Source organism: Macaca thibetana, chromosome 16, assembly GCF_024542745.1.
Source record: "Macaca thibetana thibetana isolate TM-01 chromosome 16, ASM2454274v1, whole genome shotgun sequence".
NCBI lineage: Eukaryota > Metazoa > Chordata > Mammalia > Primates > Cercopithecidae > Macaca > Macaca thibetana.
This window is the reverse complement of record NC_065593.1, coordinates 27020865-27043143: the sequence shown is the minus strand read 5'-3', so window position 1 is coordinate 27043143 and position 22279 is coordinate 27020865. Positions and strand designations below refer to the sequence as shown.

Genomic DNA, 22279 nt, shown 5'->3' with positions numbered 1-22279 from the left:
TTTGTAGTAGATATGGGGTTTCACCATATTAGCCAGGATGGTCTCGAACTCCTGACCTCGTGATCTGCCCGCCTCGGCCTCCCAAAGTGCTGGGATTATAAGCATGAGCCACTGCGCTGGGCCAATAAAGTAAAGCTTATAACAAATCTTTAGTGTGTTTTAGGCAACCATCTTCACTTGTGCTTTGACAATATGGTTCAGTTTGTGAAAATTCAGATCTCAAATATTTTGGGAAAACATCAATCATACAGAGCAAAGTGTAAGTAAATATCTTGTAGATTAAAAAATGGAATTCTGGCCAGCAGGAGGCAATTAATAAAGTATTCAATTAGGTGTGTCTGTATCTTTCTAGTGTTTAAAATAAGAAGTCTTGGTGGGGCATGGTGGCTCACGCTTGTAATCCCAGCATTGTGGGAGGCAGAGGCAGGTGGATCGCTTGAGTTCAGGAGTTTACGATCAGCCTGGGCAACATGGTGAAACTGTCCCTACAAAAAAATTAAAAAAAAAAAATTAGCTAGGCATGGTGGCACGAACCCGTGGTCCCAGGTACTTGGGGGGCTGAGGCAGGAGGATCGCTTGAACCCAGGAGGTGGTGGTTGCAGTGAGCTGAGATCGTGCCACTGTACTCCAGCCTGGGCGACAGAGCGAAATCCTGTCTCAAAAAAAAAAAGAAAGAAAGAAAGAAAGAAAGAAAGAAGTCTTGATTATAGGGCTTTTCACATTCCAGATCTTTTGTTGAAATATTTTGTCCATTTTCTCGTCTCCCAAACAATCGTTTTGTGAAGATGGGATTACGGATGAGACAACTGAGGCTCCAAGAAGTTGAGTAATAGACTCATAGCTATTAAGATGGTGACACTGGTACTCAAATGTGGATGTTCTCTCAAATCTATGCTTTTTCTTTTAGTTCTGATGAGGCACTTTACTGTGTATAACACACACACACACTTCAAACCTTCCTTTTGAAGCTGAAAACAATAGTATATCTATTAGGTAGAACCACATAAAATTGCCACTATTCAAATGCTGACGGCCCATAGAAAGGGCAATTTTTTTTTTTTTTTTTTTTTTTTTTGAGACAGGGTCTCCCTCTGTTGCACAGGCTGGAGTGCAATGGTGTGATCTCGGCTCACTGCAACCTCTGCCTCCTGGGTTCAAGTGATTCTACTGCCTCAGCCTCCTGAGTAGCAGGGATTACAGGCGTGCACCACCATGCCCAGCTAATTTTGGTGTTTTTAGTAGAGACGGGGTTTCACCATGTTGGTCAGGCTGGTCTCGAACTCCTGACCTCAAGTGTTCCGCTCACCTCAGGTTCCCAAAGTGCTGGGATTACAGGCTTGTGCCACCGCACCCGGCCAGAAGGGGCAATTTCATACGGGTCGACCCAACGCATCTCTGAACTGCTTGGCACTGAACTAGTTAGAGTAAAGGTAGCCTCTTGACCAAGAGAAATCAACCTTGTTAATGAGACAATGAGTTTTCTTTCATCGTCAATAAACACCACATAACTTTCTTTCTTTCTTTCGAGACAGGGTTTCACTCTGTTGCCCTGGCTGGAATGCAGAGAGGCAATCTCAGCTCATGGCCCTCTGCCTCTCTGGCTCAGGTGATCTCAGCCAGCCTCCAGAGTAGCTGGAACCACAGGTGCATGACACCACACCAGGATGATTTTTTGTAGTTTTGGTAGAGATGGGTAGAGATGTTGCCTAGGTTGGTCTTGAACTCCTGGGCTCAAGCGATCTGCCTGTGTTGACCTCCCAAAGTGCTGGGATTACAGGTGTGAGCCAGCGCGCCCGGCCCATACAACTTCCTAGAGAAGGGCTCCCCATGTGTCATGCTTTGGGGACTGCACAGCTCCCAGTTGGCTAGGGAAAGCCATTTGCTTCTGGAAGGCATTGGGCTCAGATAGGGCTGCCGGTCTCCACAGCCGCAGGCCATGGGCTACTTGCCAGACAGAAGCGTCAACTGGAACAAAACTGCTCTCACACCTCTCTCGACCCCCATGCCCTACTCCATGGTCCATGGGTGGTCTGACTTCACCATGGGAACTTCTGGGCCATCAGGGCTGTTTCCCATGAGGTGGGGAAGAGGGTGGGAACAGGGCATCGTTACGAACTCCAGCCTGTGTCTTCCTCCCTGTGTTCTCTTTCAGTTGAGCTTGTTCATCACCCCTACACACATACAAGTCTTGGGCGGAATGGGAGGGAGGAGGTTAGCATTTCCTTCCCCTACTGAAAGGAATTGGGGCAGGGGGAGGGGGGAGTGGAGGAGGCAGAATTCAGAGGAAAAGCTGTGTCTGGGGAAAGATGTGGCACTGATACAGAATGACCCATTTAAAAGGGCCACGGGAGGCAGCCCATACGCTCGGGTTTTCAACAAACTGAGCTGTGTGCATGTGCAAACACACCTGCACACACACACTGAGAGGCTCACCGTTCCACGTTTCCCAACACCCGCAGCCTCTCTCTGAGTACTCACCTGAAGGTGCCAAAATTCAGGCCAGTAGCAAGTGTAGGCAGGTACTCAGTGTCTCTCTCTCCCCCTCTCTTCCTTTCTTTTCCCCTCCCTCTTGTGCTCTCTCTTCTCTTGCTCAATGTACAATGGGCATTTTGATGAGAACAAAAGGGACAGGGTTGGGAGCAGGGTGGGTGACAGTGAGATTGATAAGGAAGAAAAACATGGGATAATTCAGGAACTCCAAGCCCTGTGCACTGCGATCACTGAGCATTCAAACATCTGCCACGTGGGCGAAGACACTGATGGAGGAGTGGGTGAGAACAGGAGGACCCCAAAGAAAAGCTATGCCTTTTCTGGACATTGTTCCTTCCTTCCTTCATTCACTAAAATGTAGCGGGCACCATCTACCATGCTCCCAGCTGTAAGCCAGGTACTGGGGAAACAGACAACTAAGACCTGGAGGCTCCCAGGCCAGCAGAGGGGTTGGGCAGGGTTAGCCACTGACTCCTCCATCAGCCTTCAGACTTCAGACTGCTTCCAAAAAAAGGATTTTGACATCCTCTAAGACTATCAGATCCCAATTTTTGGCCTTCAAGGCTTTGTCTAGTCTGAGCCCATTCTGGCCTCTTCTGTCAGGAGAAGGAAATTAATTTTACATTTATATAGGTGGTTATTTGAACTTTATCTCATTTACTGTATATCATTCCATTTCTTTTCTTTCTCTTTTTTTAAATTGAGACAGGGTCTCACTCTGTTGCCCAGGCTGGTGTGCAGTGGTGCAATCTCTGCTCACTGTAACCTCCACTTCCTAGGCTCAACCGATTCTCCAGCCACAGCCTCCGTAGTAGCTGGAACTATAGGCATGCACCATCGCGCCTGGCTAATTTTTGTATTTTTTATAGAGATGGAGTTTCACCATGTTGCCTGGGCTGGTCTTAAACTCCTGAGCTCAATGCAATCTGCCCACCTCAGCCTCTCAAACTGCTGGGATTACAGTCCTGAGCCACTGTGCCCAGCTCCCATTCCATTTCACAGATGTAGAAAGTGAGGTGCAAAGTCGTTAAGTAATTTGCCCAGAGTGTAGCAGGGATTTAGACCTAGGCTGACTGGCTCCACAGCCCATGTCCTTCACTATCACACTGTACTACCTTCCAGGAAAAGGCAGAGGATGAGAAATGGAGCGCTGCCCTCCTCCCATGACAGGCTGGGATAGGGGAACAACTCTTTTTTTTTTTTTTTTTTTTTTGAGATGGAGTCTCGCTCTGTCGCCAGGCTGGAGTGCGTTGGCGCGATCTCGGCTCACTGCAACCTCTGCCTCCCAGGTTCAAACAATTCTCTTGCCTGGGCCTCCCAAGTAACTGGGACTACAGGAGCATGCCACCACGCCAAGCTAATTTTTGTATTTTTTTAGTAGAGACGGGGTTTCACCATGTTGGCCAGGATGGTCTCCATCTCTTGACCTTGTGATCCGCCTGCCTCGGCCGTCCAAAATGCTGGGATTATAGGCGTGAGCCACCGCACCTGGCCAGGAAACAACTCTTGAATGGTTGTCAGGAGATATGGGTTCAAGCCCTCATTTTGCCACAAACTTAACTGTGACTTTGGACAAGTCACTTAACCTTTTGAATTTTGATGAGATAATCTCTAAGGCCCTTTTAACAATCTATGATAAATAAGCAATTCCAATGGCCATATACGCTAGTGGCCAAATGTTAACTCTTTAACGTCAGTGAATGGGAAAGAGGCAGAAGAAGGAGATGGGCACGGTCCTAGGCCAAGCCATGACTGGAGAAAACAGGAATCACATTCAGAAGGCACCCATTTGAAATGGGCCTGCAGAGGCTGAGGAGCGTGTGAGAACTCTGCTCCAGGTCAGGTCTGCCTGGCTGTTGGTGAGCCAGCTCCAGTGGATTAATACTCAGGCCCAGTGATGGCAGAGGACAGGGCCAGAAAGACACGCTGAGAATGGGAGGTGCTCACCATGACGATGTTGGCCAGATGGGCAGAGACGAGAGCATACACCCCTCCAGAAGAGCCCACAACTGGAGCGGTCATGTCAGCCACAGATACCGCCAAGGACCCTAGTACAGAAAGACCACGAGAATTCTCAGGAATGCGGGACTCGGCTCACCCACCCCAGCCCCAGGCCTTGGATTCTGCAGGCTCCATGCTAAGACTCCAGAGCAAGAGGCTCCACCTCTTCCTCCTCTGAGTCCATGTTGCCTGGGAGATTCCCCCCCCCGCCCCCTCCCCTCCCCTCTCTCCCTCTTCCCCTCCTTCGCTCCTTTCCTTTCTTTTTCTTTCTTTTTTTTTGGAGACAGGGTCTAACTCTGTCACTCAGGCTGGAGTGCAGTGGCACGGTAAGCTCACTTCAGTCTTGACCTCCGGGCTCAAGTGATCCTTCTGCCTCAGCTTCCCAAGTAGCTGGAACTACAGTCGTGCGCCACAATGCCCAGCTAATTTTTGTATTTTTCTTTGTAGAGACAGAGTCTCACTATGTTGCCCAGTCTGGTCTCAAATTTCTGGACTCAAGCAATCCTCTTGCCTCAGCCTCCCAAAGTTCTGGGGTTACAGGTGTGAGCCACAGAGCCCTGCCTCCAATGCATTTCTTAGAGGATTAATTTCTGGCTGAAAGAACCATTTGATTCTTTGACTCAAAAGAGGGAAGTGTCCAGCCCAAAGTAAAATTCAGACTTCTACCTGGATTATCTGCCTCTCAACCCAGCCTCTGCCTGACATGGTGTTATGTCAGGGTTCTGGAACCATAACAAAAATAGTAGCAGTAGTTATTGCAGAAACAGCTGCCACCTAGGTGACATGGATACCAGGCAAACATTTTACAGACTTTCTTCCCTTCAACCCTCAAGACAGCCCTCTGAGGCAGGTGCCAGTAGCCTCATTCCCAAGATGAGGAGACTGAGCCCAGAGTCTCCTGGTAGGAAGTGCTAGAACCAGGATTTGTCTGGGTCTGCCTGATGCAAAACCCACCTGTGTTCTTGACCAAAGCCCGCACTCTTGGCCTCTCTAGCAGCCACGCCCCAAACTGGCCCAGAGGTTAACCTCCACCCTCTTCCATCTCTCCCTCTGTTCAACAGCATCTAGAAAACTGCTTACTTAGGGTTACTTCCACCCTCCCTCCAGCCCAGCTAAATCACAAAAGGCCAAGAGCATCTCTCAAGTGGGGCTCCTTTGGAAGAAACATGTCCTTGAAAAGTCACAGGGAAGAGAAAGAGATGATGTCATACCCTCTGGGGGAAAGGAAGGGTATGCGAGGCTTGGTCTGGGGGATGACAAACTTTTGTCCTGGGAGGGAAGCTGAGCAAAGAGAAGAGGGGAAATTTATTGTTCTGGTCTCATTTAAGTGTGATCAATGCTTTGGCTTCCAGGGAAGGACATGGGAGACTAAAAATAACTAGGAGGTAGAGCCCAGGGCTCAGAGGATGAGAGGTGGCTGGCCTGGGTGAGTGTGCAGAAATTACCACTGGAAAATGCCTGCGGGCTCAAGAGCCAATTAGCTGCTGGAGAAAGGAGGGACAGGCAGAAAGCCAAATTCTGCAGGCTCTATGGGGTGCAAGATCCACGGACTTAGGAGGAGGCTTGGCCCAGCCCAGCAACCAGAGCACCCAAGGACCTGGCAGCAGAGCCCCCTGATAAACTCTTCCACCTCCCCTGCCCCCACCTCCATCAAGGCCTCCCCTACTCACTGAGGTCTTCAAGAAAGAGATTCCCTACAACCAATTCTTGGTCTCAAGGGGGATGTAATCTCTAAAAAAAAAAAAACCTGTCATGAACTGAGGACTCCCAAGTCCTCCTCCCCTCCCAGGGCAACTATAAATCTTTCATGCCTTCCCTCTGGCTTTAATTAGGTATTGATCTATTGTCAGATAACTTTCTTTTTCTTTTGCTTTTTTTTACTGCTTAGCCACAGGGTCAGCCATATATAACACGAAAGAAAAATCCCAGGGTGGCAAACAAACAGGCAGCAGGATCTGCATGACAAAGGTTTCCCACGCTCTCCTGGCGGGGCTGTCTGCGAAGGCTGCATTGCGGGGCTGCAATGAGGGCTGGCTGCCCAGGCTGCTCCTCATTAATTACCTTTTGGACAGAGGAAGCCCCAGCCTCCCTAGGCTGGCCTCTCTTCGCAGAGCAGGTCTGTACAAACCCGCCCAGAGTCCACTCCCTCGCCCCTGCCCCAGCGCGGTCCACCAAGGCAGAGCCGCCTCAGGGCAGCCCCAGGCAGGGAAGGGCCCCTGCCAGGGTCAAGCTGGCACACCCTGACCTTTCCCTCACCCCATCCACACTCGGAGTCCTGACCCTAGGGTCAAGGGTCAGCTTCGGATTGTGGCAGGAGTATGGAAGGGGCCTGGCCAGCTAGCTGTGTGACCTTGGGCACAGTCCCTGAATTCTTTGGGCTTCAGTTTTCTTTCACATCTATAGAGTGAGGTCTAAGGCTTTCCGACTTTTGAGCAGCAAAATTCTCTTCAAAGCAAACCTTTCAGGGACGCCCTAAGCCATGGAGCAGAACACAGGCAGCAGCTCTGGCTACGTGGGGACGCGGCCTAGGGAACAGTTTGCCAGTGCTGGAGGGGACCTCCCTGGTTCCTTCCAGATCAGAAATTCAGTGACCTGAGTTTTGGCCTAAGATCCAGGGGCCGAGGCTTGGGTTCCGGTTCTGGAACCTCGAAGGTAACGGCCTGAATCCACCTGCCCCCCAGTGGTGATATAAAGACTTCTGGGCCAGTGTGGTGGCTCACCCTTGTAATCCCAGCACTTTGGGAGGCTGAGGCAGGCAGATCACCTGAGATCACGAGTTCGAGACCAACCTGGCCAATATGGTGAAACCCCATTTCTACTAAAAAAAAAAAAAGCAAAAATTAGCTAGACATGGTGGCACACGCATATAGCCTCAGCTACTCGGAATGCTGAGGCATGAGAATCGCTTGAACCTGGGAGGTAGAGGTTGCAGTGAGCCGAAATCACACCACTACACTCCAGCCTGAATGACAGAGGAAGACTTCGTCTCAGAAAAACCTCAAAAAACAAAAAATGCAAAGACTTTCAGTGACTGCAGGTAAGGCCTGGACTAGAGCAACTGGGAGAGACCAAAGACAAACATGGGGCTGTGTACACATAAACCCAGTAATAAAGGCCCTCCCTGGGCAGGAAGTGTGGGTCTGGGAGGAATCCCTTCACAAGCTCTGAACGATCCTAACAGGTACAGGCAGATAAGACCAGTATGAATTCCACAGAGGTCATGGGGGCAGAGGACCAGGAGAGAATGAACTGGAGTGACACGCCACACCTCTGCACACAGGCAACCCATGGGCCTTAGTTCAGGATTACAAATTCTGTATCCCGCACCCCAAAATTCCAAGTTCATGCCAGCACACAGATAAACTGGCAACTTTGCCATAGTGTACAGCTGTGATAATTTTAGCCCAGAAAAACTTAAAGCAGGTGTTCTTCAACATCTTCTTTGGCCTTAAAAAAAAATCCCAAAATTGGCGGAACATTTATCTTTAAGTAATATAACTTTATTTACATATCTTTTTTTTTTTTTTTTTTTTTTTTTGAGACGGTGTCTCGCTCTGTCGCCCGTGCTGGAGTGCAGTGGCGCGATCTCGGCTCACTGCAAGCTCCGCCTCCCGGGCTTACGCCATTCTCCTGCCTCAGCCTCCCGAGTAGCTGGGACCACAGGCACCCGCCACCTCGCCCGGCTAGTTTTTTTTTTTTTTTTTTTTTGTATTTTTAAGTAGAGATGGGGTTTCACCGTGTTCGCCAGGATGGTCTCGATCTCCTGACCTCGTGATCCGCCTGTCTCGGCCTCCCAAAGTGCTGGGATTACAGGCTTGAGCCACCGCGCCCGGCCTCCTTTTTTTTTTTTTGAGATGGAGTTTCACTCTTGTTGCCCAGGCTGGGGTGCAATGATGCGATCTTGGCTCACTGCAACCACCGCCTCCCAGGTTCAAGCAATTTTCCTTCCTCAGCCTCCTGAGAAGCTGGGATTACGGGTGCCGCCATCATGCCCAGCTAATTTTTGTATTTTTAGTAGAAACAGGGTTTCACCATGTTGGCCAGGATGGTCTCCAACTCCTGATCTCATGTGATCCACCTGCCTCGGCCTCCCAGAGTGCTGGGATTACAGGTGTGAGCCACCAGGCCTGGCCACTTTCCTTTATTCTACAAATATTTATTGCCTAACATGTGCCAAGCCCTGTGCTAGGCTCTGGGGATGCACATGTGGTTAGTAATCTATACAATCTGTAATATAAGATTGGTGATGCATTTAAGATATCGATTTTTTTTTTTTTTTGGTAGAGATGGGGTCTCATCATGTTGCCCAGGCTGGTCTTGAACTGTGGCCTCAAGCAATACCCTCACCTCCGCCTCCCAAAGTGTTGGGATTACAGGAGTGAGCCACTTTGCCCGGCCCAAGATACAGGTTTTTAAAATACCTACATTGTGTGCCATATAATTGCTAGCCATAAGTAATTTGCACATTGGCCTCAAGCATTGGTTAGAAGCACAGGGCTTGGGAAGGGCTCCTCCCTAGTTGTAGTACTTCTCAGGTAAGCAAATCTACAAGTCATTTCACCTCTCTGGGCTGCCTGTAAAATGGGAGTGACAGTACCCACCGGCTGTGATGAGAATAGCATCCACGAACATCCGCGAACCCCTCATCATATGCCTGGAGCACGTATATGCTCCATAGAGGTTAGCTATCCTCGTTACAAAGTGTGGGTTGGAAACACTTTCACTGGGCAGGAATTAGAGAGTAAGACTGCCAGACATCTATTAAGGTCTCCTTTGGTTTTTTTCTTTCTTTTTTGAGACAGGGTCTTGCTCTGTCACCCAGGCTGGAGTGCAGTGGTGTTATCACAGCTCACTGCAGCCTTGAACTCCTGGGCTCAAGCAATCCTCCTGCATCAGCATCCCAAGTAGCTGGGACTACAGGCCTATACCACCATGCCCAGCTAATATTTTTAAAAGCTTTTTGTAGAGACAGGGTCTCCCTATGTTGCCCAGGCAGACCTCGAACTCTTGGACTCAAGCGATCCTCCTGCCTTGACCTCCCAAAGTGTTGGGATTACAGGTGTGAGTCACTGCACCTGGTCTGCCTTGGTTTCTGACAATAAATTAACTGCAAAAAGGACAGGGCCCATCTTTTGGTTCTCGTCACATTATTGTAGTGGTTGAGATCACAGCCTGGGGGGTCAAACAGCCTGGGTGTGTGCCCAGCTCCGCCACTGTCTAACTGTGTCTTCTTGGGCGAGTCACTTAGCCCTCTAAGCCTTGGTTTCCTATCCGTACTGGGGGAGAGCAACAGTGTCCACCTTGTAGCGTTGTCGTGTGGATGAATTACGGCCTGCATATGGTAGGCACTGATAACTGCCACCCGGGGGTGGCTAGCTGTAAACCAGCTCCCCTCTCAGAGGAGAGCTTGGGAGGACAGGAAAGGGTAGACAGCAGAGGCAGATCAATCAACTCAATCATAGAGATCAGTGACATGTGTGGTGACCAGAGTGCCCTCTGGTCTTAATCAATGACTCAGACAGAACAGTGCATGCCATGTGCTCAATGATACAGCCCTACATGCTCACATTCAGGTGATGAGCTCTGCTTCTGTCTGAATCTTCCCACTCTGCACTGGTGTCACTGGGGAGGTGACACCTACAATGTCCCCCCACTGCATGTCACCTGGTTTGGGTGAGGTCTGAGTCCGTTTGAATCTTGTTTTTGTCTTCTAGGTTATTGGCATTCCCATCTAATTGAATACTAAGGCTGCAAATGTTATTAATGTCTTCCCTGTTCCTTGCTATTTGACATCTGGGTCTCTGGGTATTGAGGTATGGAAAATGGGGCTATAAATCCTCAGATGTCAGGATTAGGGGGTGTGTGGGTGGCTGAACAAGTCTGGCACTTAGAGATGCGCATTAGCCCTTTGTTCAAGGACGCGGTGAGCCTTGGATTCTGGGAGGGGCTTGCAGGGGTGCTGTCCAAGGTGCCAGTGATTTTAACCTCAGTGCATACAGGAGCGAAGGACATGGTGCAGGGTGAATCTTCCGGGTCAAGGGTTCATGCACTAGCAGACCAGCCTCCTGTGGGTGGGGTGGGACCCTTCCTCTTTGATTTCTGAAACCACTTCAGTTACTCCCAGGGTCCCTGCCTGCCTCTTGTTTACAAGGCTGACACTGCCCGGCTCTCCTGATGACAACTTTAATACCACTCAGAAAGGATTAAGATCTTACTTAAACATACACACAAAGCTCCCTTGGGCACAGCTGTCAAGCTGAAGAGCTGAAGCGGCAAACCTTGTTAAAAAAAAAAAAAAAAGAAAAGAAAAACAGCTGGCAATAAAGTTGGAGATATCACGAGGGAGATCCTCATGTTCAGAGGCCTGGCTGGCAGACTCTTCCTGCAGAAAGCCACACTCTGCCCAGCTCACTTCACCCACCTCACCTCCCACTGGGGAGGGGCAAGCCACGCTCTCCCCAGTTCACTTCACCCACCTCACCTCCCACTGGGGAGGGGCAAGCCACGCTCTGCCCAGCGCACTTCACCCACCTCACCTCCCACTGGGGAGGGGCAAGCCACGCTCTGCCCAGCGCACTTCACCCACCTCACCTCCCACTGGGGAGGGGCAAGCCACGCTCTGCCCAGCGCACTTCACCCACCTCACCTCCCACTGGGGAGGGGCAAGCCACGCTCTCCCCAGCTCACTTCACCCACCTCACCTCCCACTGGGGAGGGGCAGAAGGGGGAAGGCTCACTGGAAGTCACTCTGGCCACTATCCATGAAGGATGATCACCTGCCACATGTGTGCCCAGTCAGCTGGAGGCCCAGACGCCTTCAGATGGAGCCAGGGCTCACTGCCTCTTAGGCCAGACTCCCTGTCAGCAGTGGGTCAGGCAAGGGAACTGCGGTTGGTCTGGGTAGCAGCCAGCTCTCCTTTTGGGGACAGGTGCTATGCGGCCAGGACGGTACCTGGCTCCACTCACCCCTTTGATTCCCCCTTGGGGATCTCACTGTGTCCTTGCAGTTATCAGAGCACTGTTGTTCCATCTGTTGCCTCACTCACTCCACCCTCCGAGCAAGCCTATAGGCAGATCTCATTAGTTCCCTCTTAAAGCTTAACATGGCCAAAAGAGGTTAGGAAATTTCCCCAAGCTCAGAAGCTACCACATGGTGGTGTGAGACTGAGAGTCGGTTGGCCAGCCTGTCCCAAATCCAGTGCTCTCCTGCCCCGTCCTGCCACACACCTCCCTCTCTGGGCAGCAGTCCCCTCTCCAGCCTCCTGGGGAGGTGCTTGTGCCTGGAGGACAGCCCGGTAACTCAGGAGCCTTGGAGATGAGGATCTTCTGTGTGTCCTGGAAGCCTGGGGCTTGTCCCACCCCACAGGGTCTCCCACCCCACCCTGGGGCAATGTGCCTTTGTGGACACAGGGCCTACCTGCCTACCTGCCACAACGCCGGCCACGTAGACAAGCCCAATTCGGGTGGCTCCATGCACCATCTCCAGGGGCACCCCCACCAGCAGCTGCAGCACCACATTGAGTCCCAGGTGTTCTATCCTGTGACAGAGACCACACTCATTCATTCATTCATTCATTCAACAAACACCTGCATCCCCCAAGATGCCAGGGATCCAGGAGTGAACAACACCATCTCTGCCTTTGAGGAGCTCATGGTCTAGGGGAAGGAATGACAATTCAGACCATCTTGGAAAGAGTGTTCCTTCCAGATGGGACAGGAACACATGTGCAAGGCCTGGGCGATGACTGGCAGCATTTCAGTTGGCACAGTGAGACAGACTAACCACAGTCAAGATCCAGCAACTAGGCTGGGCGCAGTGGCCCACGCCTGTAAGCCCAACACTTTGAGAGGCCAAGGTGGGAGGACCACTTGAACATAGGAGTTCAAGATCAGCCTGGGCAACATAGTGAGACCCCATCTCTTAAATTAAAAAAAAAAAAAAAAAGGCCAGGCGCAGTGGCTCACACCTGTAATCCCAGCACTTTGGGAGGCCGAGACCTTGCAGATCACAAGGTCAGGAGATCAAGACCATCCTGACTAACATGGTGAAACCCCCCTCTACTAAAAATACAAAAACAAAATTAGCCAGTGTGGTGGTGGGTGGGTGCCTGTAGTCCCAGCTACTTAGGAGGCTGAGGCAGGAGATTGGCGTGAACCTGGGAGGCAGAGGTTGCAGTGAGCCGAGATCGCACCACTGCACTCCAGCCTGGGCAGCACAGCGAGACTCTGTCTCAAAAAAAAAAAAAAAAAAGATCCAGCAACTCCATCAGTTAACCTGTGAAAAAACAAGGCTCAGAGATAATGACCAGTCACAGTTAGTGGCCATGCTGAGACAACAGCTCAGGTCTCTAATCTGCCTGACCTGCTCCATTCACTGGGTCATGTGGTCGTTCCGGCTCTATTTGTTGTTTGTTTGTTCTTGTTTTGTTTTGTTTTGTTTTTTGAGATGGAGTCTTACTCCGTCAACCAAGCTGGAATGCAGTGGCATGATCTTGGCTTGCTGCAACCTCTGCCTCCTGGGTTCAAGCAATTCTCCTGTCTCAGCATCCCGAGTAGTTGGGATTACAAGCATGTGCCACCACACCGACTAATTTTTGTATTTTTAGTAGAGATAGGGTTTCACCATGTTGGGCAGGCTGGTCTTGAACTCCTGAACTCAAGTGATCCACCCCTTGGCCTCCCAAAGTGTTGGGATTACAGGCATGAGTCACTGTGCCCGGCCATGTTCTGGCTCTATTTGTAAGAGCTATGGATGTTTAAAGAAAAATATGTTCTCAAAACAAGTGCAGGCATTAAAGATACATTTTATAACTTAATAATTCAAAGTTTTCCCTTAAAGTCAATCAAAGGGAGGTTTCTCTTTCCTAGTATAAGAAGAGACCTAGGCCGGGCACGGTGGCTCAAGCCTGTAATCCCAGCACTTTGGGAGGCCGAGGTGGGTGGATCATGACGTCAGGAGTTCAAGACCAGCCTGGCCAATATGATGAAACCCCGTCTCTACTAAAAATACAAAAATTAGCTGGGGGTGGTGGCATGCGCCTGTAATCCCAGCTACTCGGGGGGCTGAGGCAGGAGAATTGCTTGAACCTGGGAGGCGGAGGCTGCAGTCAGCCGAGATCATGCCACTGCACTCCAGCCTGGGTGACAGAGTGAGACTCCATCTCAGGGAAAAAAAAAAAAAGAGAGACCTATTCTGCTCCAAAATCCTCAGGACTGGGAGATGGGACCCCAGGTTTTCTGACCCTGTGAACGCCTGCCTCCCTATACCACCTGTGACTAGATCTTGCTGCTAAAATTGTGGGGTGTCTAGCTGTGTGCATATTGCCAGAAAAGATTGTAACATGACTATTACTAAATCAATCGGGTGCTTCCAACTTTATACAGCACTTTAACACCCACTGTCTCATTTAAATTGAGCAGACATCCCCCGGGAAGCTCCCAGGGGATGCTGTATGTCAGGGAGTAACAGCCTTTAACAGGGAGCCTGGGCCCTGCCTGGGTCTCCGCCTTGCTGCTGGCCACAGGGCCCTGCCTGGAGGCCCAGCTGTGCTGCAGAGGAACTGTGGGCAACACATGGGCACCTGCTTACTCAGGAGTGCACCTGCGAGGTAGTTCAGGCAGGTTAGGCTGTGTCCTAAATTCCTACTATGCTAGAATCTTCTACCCACCACTGACTGCTACCTAAAGGATTCTAGGGAGATTAGAGGTGTCAGGAGAAGTCACTGGAAAGAGAGCTGAGTGACAACATCAGATTCCCAGGCGGAGGGGCCTTACAGGCTTTTCTAGAACCATGCCCTGTTTTACAGTCTCAGAACCTAAGACTAGCAGAGGCCAGGGGAGGAACTCAGGGCTCCTGCCTCCTAATCTGAGCTCCTCTTTACCACACTGGCTTCTGGATTCCCAGGCCTACAGTGTGTCTCTGAGTAACAGGTCACTTTTTTTTAGGTGACTTTTTTTTTTTTTTTTGAGACAGGGTCTCACTCTGTTTCCCAGGTTGGAGTACAGCGATGCAATCTTGGCTCACTGTAGCCTTGACCTCCTGGCCTCAAGCGACCCTCCCACCTCAGCCTCCAGAGTGGCTGAGACTACTGGCAAGCACCACCTGGCCTGGCTAAGTTTTTTATTTTTCGTAGAAATAAGGTCTCACTATGTTGCCCACGTAGATCTCAAACTCCTGGCCTCAAGTGATCCTCCCACCTTGGCCTCCCAAAATGCTGGGATTACAGGTGTGAGCCAATCAATACACCTGGCCAACAGGTCACTTTGCTGCGATCTCCCTAGATGCTGGCCAGCTGTCCCTATCTCCTATCTACTGCTATCTCTGTTACACCAGGCAAGAGCCCCTTGTTCAAAATCCATAGACCTGGAGAATCCTCCCAGGACTCTTCCTGGCAGGCGTGGACCCATCAAAGGAACTACTGGAGAAAGGCCCATGGCCAGCCCTCTAGGCCTCAGCTGGGGGCATCCAAGCCCTGTCCACTGTGAGCACACTGTTTTTGGCTCCAGGAGGCAGACGATGGAGCAAGGAGGCTTTGGCTATTCTCCTTCCTCAGCCTGAGGCCCCAAGAGAAGTCAGGGGGCAGTCCTGCAAAGAAGGCAGACAGTCCCAACCCACGTGCGGCCACTGGCTTGGGATGCCTGGGCAGGGAAATCCCCGTGTCTATTGTCACCCCTGGCTTATGAGTGGATGTGAGTGAAGCATGACAGCCATCCTGCTGTTCCTTATCCCTGTGAGATTGAAGCCTGGGGCAAGCCAGACAAGGTGAGCAGCCTATACCAATGGTAATCTTCGCCCGAGCAGAGGCGTTCATTCAGGTCTCTTCACCAGAAAGCACCCTCCCCTGCAGGTGCAGCCAATTCGCGATTAGCTCTTGCACCTGCTTTAGAGGCTCTGGGGAAGGGAGGCTCATGGGACAACCCTCTTGGTCATTGCGGGTCTTTCTGCTGAGCCATGGGAATGATGGCGTCATTGGGGCCAGAGTCACCCCCTTCCCAGTTCCCACTCCAGGGCCAGGCACCCCCAGGGCTTTCTCCAGGCTAACTGTGAGCTCCTTCACTTCTCTGGAGAGGCTGCAGAAGAGAAGACACCACAAAGGCTTGGTGTCTGGGGTCTCTCCTCTCCCATCAAAGGGCTTCTACCATATGAAAGCCTCCGGACTGCTGCTCAAGGGACATGGACCTGGGTGGTCACCTAGCCAGCTGGTAGGTTTTTATCATGAAGTGGGAGGCACCAGTGAAAACTGATTGTGCTCCAGCCCCAAAATAGGCTACAGGGCTCTATAAATAGAAACTATAATTATCGCCAGAGTTCCTCAAGAAGACCCTCTATATATATGGAGACGACACTGGGAGGAACTCACACACAGTGAGGGCACTCACACAGTTATGGACAATAAATCTGGTGGCTTGACCTCCCTTTTTGCTCTAGTGGCCAAAGCAAAAGCTCTAGGAAGCCACTAGGAAGCACTAGAATAAATTTTCAAGCCACCTCTAGCAAGTACATGGAATCAAATGCTGTGTATGTGTGTGCTGTTCTCACTGCTGGCTTTTAGCATTTTCCTTCTTATATATTTTTCCCTTTCCCATTCACTCTCAATAATTTACATAATTTTGGTATTAAATAAGTTTCAAGCAGCCATCTCAAATCCTGTGTCCAAGTAGATAAAAATAAACTAAAAACTATATTTCAATCCAGGCTATCTTGGCCACTTGTTTTTCTGTAGGGTCTTTTGACAGAGCAAAAGAAGACAGGTACTCACCCTGCATGCATGAAGATGTATGTCAGGTAGCGCCAAGCCTGTGCTCGCAGCTGTGGGTGGTAAACCAGGGAGTTCTTCAAGTAACGTGGATGAGTTACCTGCAGTACAAATTGACCCAGCGACACCCCATTGTAGAGGAAAAAGGCAACCTGGACAGAACAGAGAGAGTCTGTTACTAGGTGCACACTGCCCAGGAAACTTCCTGTTGTGCTAACTAGCACTGGGAGTCCCTACGGGAAGTTATCACCTTTCCTTCTCAGAGAAAGAGGGATACCCCACAGTCAGTACCCAACTGAGCAATTTTTTTTTTTTTTTTTTTTTTTTGAGCTGGAGTTTCGCTCTTGTTGCCCAGGCTGGAGTGCAATGGCACAATCTCGGCTCACGGCAACCTCCGCCTCCTGGATTCAAGCAATTCTCCTGCCTCAGCCTCCTGAGTAGCTGGGATTACAGACATGCGCCACCACGCCCAGTTAATTTTGTATTTTTTAGTACAGATGGGGTTTCTCCATATTGGTCAAGTTGGTCTTGAACTCCCAACCTCAGGTGATCCGCCCACCTTGGCCTTCCAAAGTGCTGGGATTACAGGCGTAAGCCACCAGGCCTGGTCTAAGCTGAGCTTTTAACCACCCCTCACCCACTTCTGTTTGCTTATTTTGTGTCAAATGGAAACAAAATGGTCCTGGGGTCTCTTTGTCCACACTTCCTCCATGCTAAGTAGAAAGGATTTGGAGGATTTTGAACTTTAATTCCAGTAATAACTCACATACCCACTTGGGAGATGACAAATTCCACACAGGTTGATTTCTTTAAAAGCTATAGTGAAATAAACATGAAATTTACCATCTTAATCAGTTTTTTTGGGTTTTTTTTGAGACAGGGTCTTGCTCTGTCGCCCAGGCTGGAGTGCAATTATGCAATCTTGGCTCACCGCAACCCCCGCCTCCCGGATTCAAGCGATTATCCAATCTCAGCCTCCCAAGTATCTGGGATTGCAGGTGTGCACCACCATGCCCAGCTGATTTTTGTATTTTAGTAGAGATAGGGTTTCACCATGTTGGCCAGGCCAGTTTAGAACTCCTAACCTCATGTGACCTGCCCACCTTGGCCTCCCAAAGTGCTGGGATTACAGGCATGAGCCACTGAGCCCGGCCTTAATCAGTTCAGTGGCATTAAATGACATTCACGTTGCTGTGCTACCATCACTGCTATCCATCCACAGAACTCTTCATTTGCAAAACTGAAACTCTGTACCCACTGAACAATGACATCCCACCCCCTCCTCCCCTCCAGCCCCTGGCAACCACTATTCTACTTTCTGTCTCCATGAATTTGACTACTCTAGGTACCTCATATAAGTGGAATCATACAGTATTTGTCTTTTTGTGTCTGGCTTATTTCACTTGGTATAATATTTTCAAGGTTTATCCATGTTGTAGCATGTATCAGAATGATCCCCCCCTCTTTTTTTTTTTTTTTTTTTTTTGAGACGGAGTCTCGCTGTGTCTCCCAGGCTGGAGTGCAGTGGCGTGATCTCGGCTCACTGCAAGCTCCGCCTCCCGGGTTCACGCCATTCTCCCGCCTCAGCCTCCCAAGTAGCTGAGACTACAGGCGCCCGCCACCACGCCCGGCTAGTTTTTTGTATTTTTAGTAGAGACGGGGTTTCACCATGTTAGCCAGGATAGTCTCGATCTCCTGACCTCGTGATCCACCCGCCTCGGCCTCCCAAAGTGCTGGGATTACAGGCTTGAGCCACCGCGCCCGGCCCCTCTTTTTTTTTTGAGACAGGATCTCGCTCTGTTGCACTGGCTAGAGCGCACTGGGGCAATCTCAGCTTGCAACTTCTACCTCCCAGGCTGGTCTTGAACTCCTGGGTTCAAGCGATCCTCCTGCCTTCTCAAGTGCTGAGATTACAGGCATAAGCCACTGCACCCAGCCTTCCCTTCCTTTTTTTTGAGATGGAGTCTCGCTCTGTCCCCCAGGCTGGAGCGCAGTGGCATGATCTCAGCTCACTGCAACTTCTGCCTCCCGGGTTCAAGCAATTCTCCTGCCTCAGCCTCCCAAGTAGCTGGGATTAGACGTTTGCCACCATACCCAGCTAAGTTTGTATTTTTAGTAGAGATAGGGTTTCACCATGTTAACCAGGCTGGTCTCAAACTCCAGACGTCAGGTGATGCACCTTCCTCGGCCTCCCACAGTGCTGGGATTACAGGCGTGAGCCACCAGGCCCAGCCTCCACTGTGAACATAGACCACATTTTGTTTATCCATTCGCCTACTGACGGACACTTGGGTTGCTTCTACCTTTTGACTATTGTGAATAATGCTACTATGAATATGGGTGTATCAATATCTCTTCCAGTCCCTTTCAATTCTTTTGAGATATAGTCAGAAGTGGAATTGCTGGATCATATGGTAATTCTATGTTTAATTTTTTGAGGCAACGCCAGACTGTTTTCCATAGCAGCTGCACCACTTTACCTTCCTACCAACAGTGCACAAGGGCTCCAGTTTCTCCACATTCTCACCAACATTCCACAGAAGTTGATTTTGCACACGTGACTGAAGCATACTTGTTTAATCTCTAAAAGGGTATTTATCTTAACTCTTTTTTTTTTTTTCTGGGACTCCTGCTAAAATGTATCATTTACGTCCCTGTGTTCTTAATCAGGGCACATGCATAACTGTTTAAGAATATCTCAGGTATGAGCTGGGCGCGGTGGCTCACGCCTGTAATCCCAGCACTTTGGGAGGCTGAGGCGGGCAGATCACGAGGTCAGGAGTTTGAGACCAGACTGACCAATGTGGTGAAACCCTGTCTCTACTAAAAATACGAAAATTAACCAGGCTTGGCGGCAGGCGCCTGTAACCCCAGCTACTCAGGAGGCTGAGGCAGGAGAATTGCTTGAATCCAGGAGGCGGAGGTTGCAGTGAGCCAAGATTGCGCCACTGGATGACAGAGTGAGACTCCGTCTAAAAAAAAAAGAAAGAATATCTCAGGTATTGATCTGGGCTGTAAGAGTGATATTTTCTCCAGCAACCCCAGGAAGATGGCATTTTTTGTTTGCTTTTGTTTTTGTTTTGAGATAGAGCCTTGTTCTGTCACCCAGGCTGGAGTGCAGTGGTGCAGTCTCACTGTAACTTCTGCCTCCTGAGTTCAAGCAAGTCTCATGCCTCAGCCTCCCGAGTAGCTGGGATTACAGGCACCCACCACAACACATAACTAATTTTTGTAGTTTTAGTAGAGACAGGGTTTCACCATGTTGCCCAGGCTGGTCTTGAAATCCTGACCTCAATGATTCACCCACCTCAGCCTCCCAAAGTGCTGGAATTACAGGTGTGAGCCACCACGCTCAGCCAGGATAGTGTTTTTGCTCGTATACCCAAGGCTCTATTTTTTTGAGACAGAGTCTCACTCTGTTGCCCAGGCTGGAGTGCAGTGGCACTATCTTGGCTCACTGCAACCTCTGCCTCCTGAGTTCAAGCAATTCTTCTGCCTCAGTCTCCCCAGTAGCTGGGATTACAGGTACCCACCACCACACCTGGCTAATTTTTGTATTTTTAGTAGAGACAGGGTTTCACCATGTTGGCCAGGCTGGTCTTGAACTCCTAACCTCAAGTGATCCGCCCACCTCAGCCTTTGAAAGTGCTGGGATTATAGGTGTGAGCCACTGCGTCCGGCTAAGCCCCCCAAATTCTTGTATGCCTTTTCCTTTTTTTTTTTTTTTTTTTTTTTCTTGAGACAGGATCTCGCTCTGTCACTCAGGCTGGAGTGCTGTGGTATGGACACAGCTCACTGCAGCCTCGACCTCCTGGGCTGAAGCGATCCTCTTGCCTCAGCCTCCCATGTAGCTAGGACCACAGGCATGCACCACCACATCTGGCTAATGTTTTGATTTTTTGTATAGACAGAGTCTCACTTTGTTGTCCAGACTTGTCTTGAACTCCTGGGCTCAAGAGATCCTCCCACCTTGACCTCCCAAAGTGCTGGCATTACAGATGTGAGCTACCGCACTCAGCTAATTATTGTATTGCTTTAAGATTCAGGTCTGCTTTAAACTTTTCTTTTTTTTTTTTTTTTTTTTTTTTGAGACGGAGTCTCGCTCTGTCACCCAGGCTGGAGTGCAGTGGCCGGATCTCAGCTCACTGCAAGCTCCGCCTCCCGGGTTTACGCCATTCTCCTGTCTCAGCCTCCCGAGTAGCTGGGACTATAGGCGCCCGCCACCTCGCCCGGCTAGTTTTTTGTATTTTTTAGTAGAGACGGGGTTTCACCGTGTTAGCCAGGATGGTCTCGATCTCCTGACCTCGTGATCCGCCCGTCTCGGCCTCCCAAAGTGCTGGGCTTACAGGCGTGAGCCATAAACTTTTCTTTTGTCAATTCCTTCACTGCCAGGCTGTCGGCTACTATTTCTTTTCTTTTCTTTTTTTTTTTTTTTTGACATTTATAGAAAGTTGGTTTTAATTTTTTTTTTTTATTATACTTTAAGTTCTAGGATACATGTGCATAACATGCAGGTTTGTTACATATGTATACTTGTGCCATGTTGGTGTGCTGCACCCATCAACTCGTCAGCACCCAAATTGCTTGCTGCTAGTGGACCCCTTTGTTTCTTCGCACCATGTCCCTCCTATTTTCTATTCATTATGGAATCCGAAAGCCAGGTTACTTCTTTTGTATAGAAGGCAAAAGCCTTGGGCGTTATAGCACAAGGGCTTTGAGATCATTATTTCAGCCATTTGAGCACTTCCCAGTTTCTTCTAGATTGGCGGTTTGGGTTTACATAGCTGAGGTTCATACGAAACAATCTGGACACAAAATCACTCCTCTTGATCAACCCGGGCAAACTGAATTCTCTGGTCCTCAGTTTCTTTATCTGGAAATGGGTACCAATACCCAGACTTCCAGAGTGGCCATGAGGTTTAAAAGTGATAAACTATACACAAAGAGCCAGCCCCTTGCCCGGCACACACTTAGAGAAGGAAGCTATAATTAGTGTTGAGTTAAAACCTTCTGCGCTCAGCCTGGGAATGGCTTAGTCCCCTGGTAGCTGTATTCTCCTGGGCTCTCTGAGGAGCTGTTCTGTCCACCTAACACCATGAGGGTGGCCTGGCAGCAAATCCTGCTTCCAAGGCATCTTGTTATTATTGGGCCTCAAATAGAAGTTAATAAATAGACCAACACAGTAAGCACTTGAAGAACAAGTCCAAGAATATCTCAGAAAAATCGCAACTTCAACACGTACTTGGATGAAGCCATAACAACAAACAGGGGAACGCTGGCCTGCAGACCAGATATTCTGACTTAGAAAAAAAGAAGAAGGATGCCGTGAAGCTTAACGATCCTGCCGTTTGATTAGGCAGGAACTTTACAAGAACATATGCAGAGGCGGTAATTAGGCCCATGGCTTTGGAAGAGAAACAGCGGAGATCATCAAATCCCAGAGTGAAGCCAAGCATCCCTTCAGGAGCTGGAGCTGGGGTGGGCTACACAGGTTCTTGAGCGGAGAAGCCAAAAGAATTGAGTTTTATCACACATGGGCACCAACACAGCGAGGGGTACCTTTGGATTCTGTTGCATAAGCAATAGAATTTAGCATAACAATAGGCACAGAGGATTAGGATTCCCTGAGGGGAGAATGTTCTTTAAAAATGTTAAGCCCACATTTACCTGTTCACACTCCCTCCCAGATGTGTTTGTATGACGCTTTTGTGTTCAGAAAGCACCACAGCCATTCTCTCACTATAATAAAGGTGGCCTGGGAGAGGGAGTGCAGGTCTGGTTATTTCTGATTTTCAGGCGGGAAAATGGAGCAAATGACTGGTCCACATTACCCACCTGGGGAGGAACTAAATAAACTGGCTTTAATGAGTTAGCCTGGCTAGATCTCCCAAGTCAATGAACTTATGACATTGTTTTTGTTGCTGTTGTTTTGGGGTGGGTGGGGGGCAGTGGTCCTATGGGGATTTGGCTGCAGTCAATATTGTTGGAAGTAATAATCTTTAGAATATCTTTGCAGTCCAGGGTTACAACAC

General features: G+C 49.6%; 1 protein-coding gene across 2 annotated transcripts in view; it reads right to left on the bottom strand.

The window, feature by feature from the left end:
• RHBDL3 (rhomboid like 3) overlaps positions 1–22279 on the bottom strand; it is a 62416-nt gene that overhangs the window by 15440 nt on the left and 24697 nt on the right. For both annotated transcript variants that reach the window (XM_050763825.1, XM_050763826.1), the window contains 3 exons: positions 16251–16399; positions 11917–12029; positions 4438–4538 (listed from right to left, as the gene is read on the bottom strand). In XM_050763825.1, the coding sequence (XP_050619782.1) occupies positions 4438–4538; positions 11917–12029; positions 16251–16399 (363 nt within the window). The remainder of the gene's footprint in view (positions 1–4437; positions 4539–11916; positions 12030–16250; positions 16400–22279) is intronic.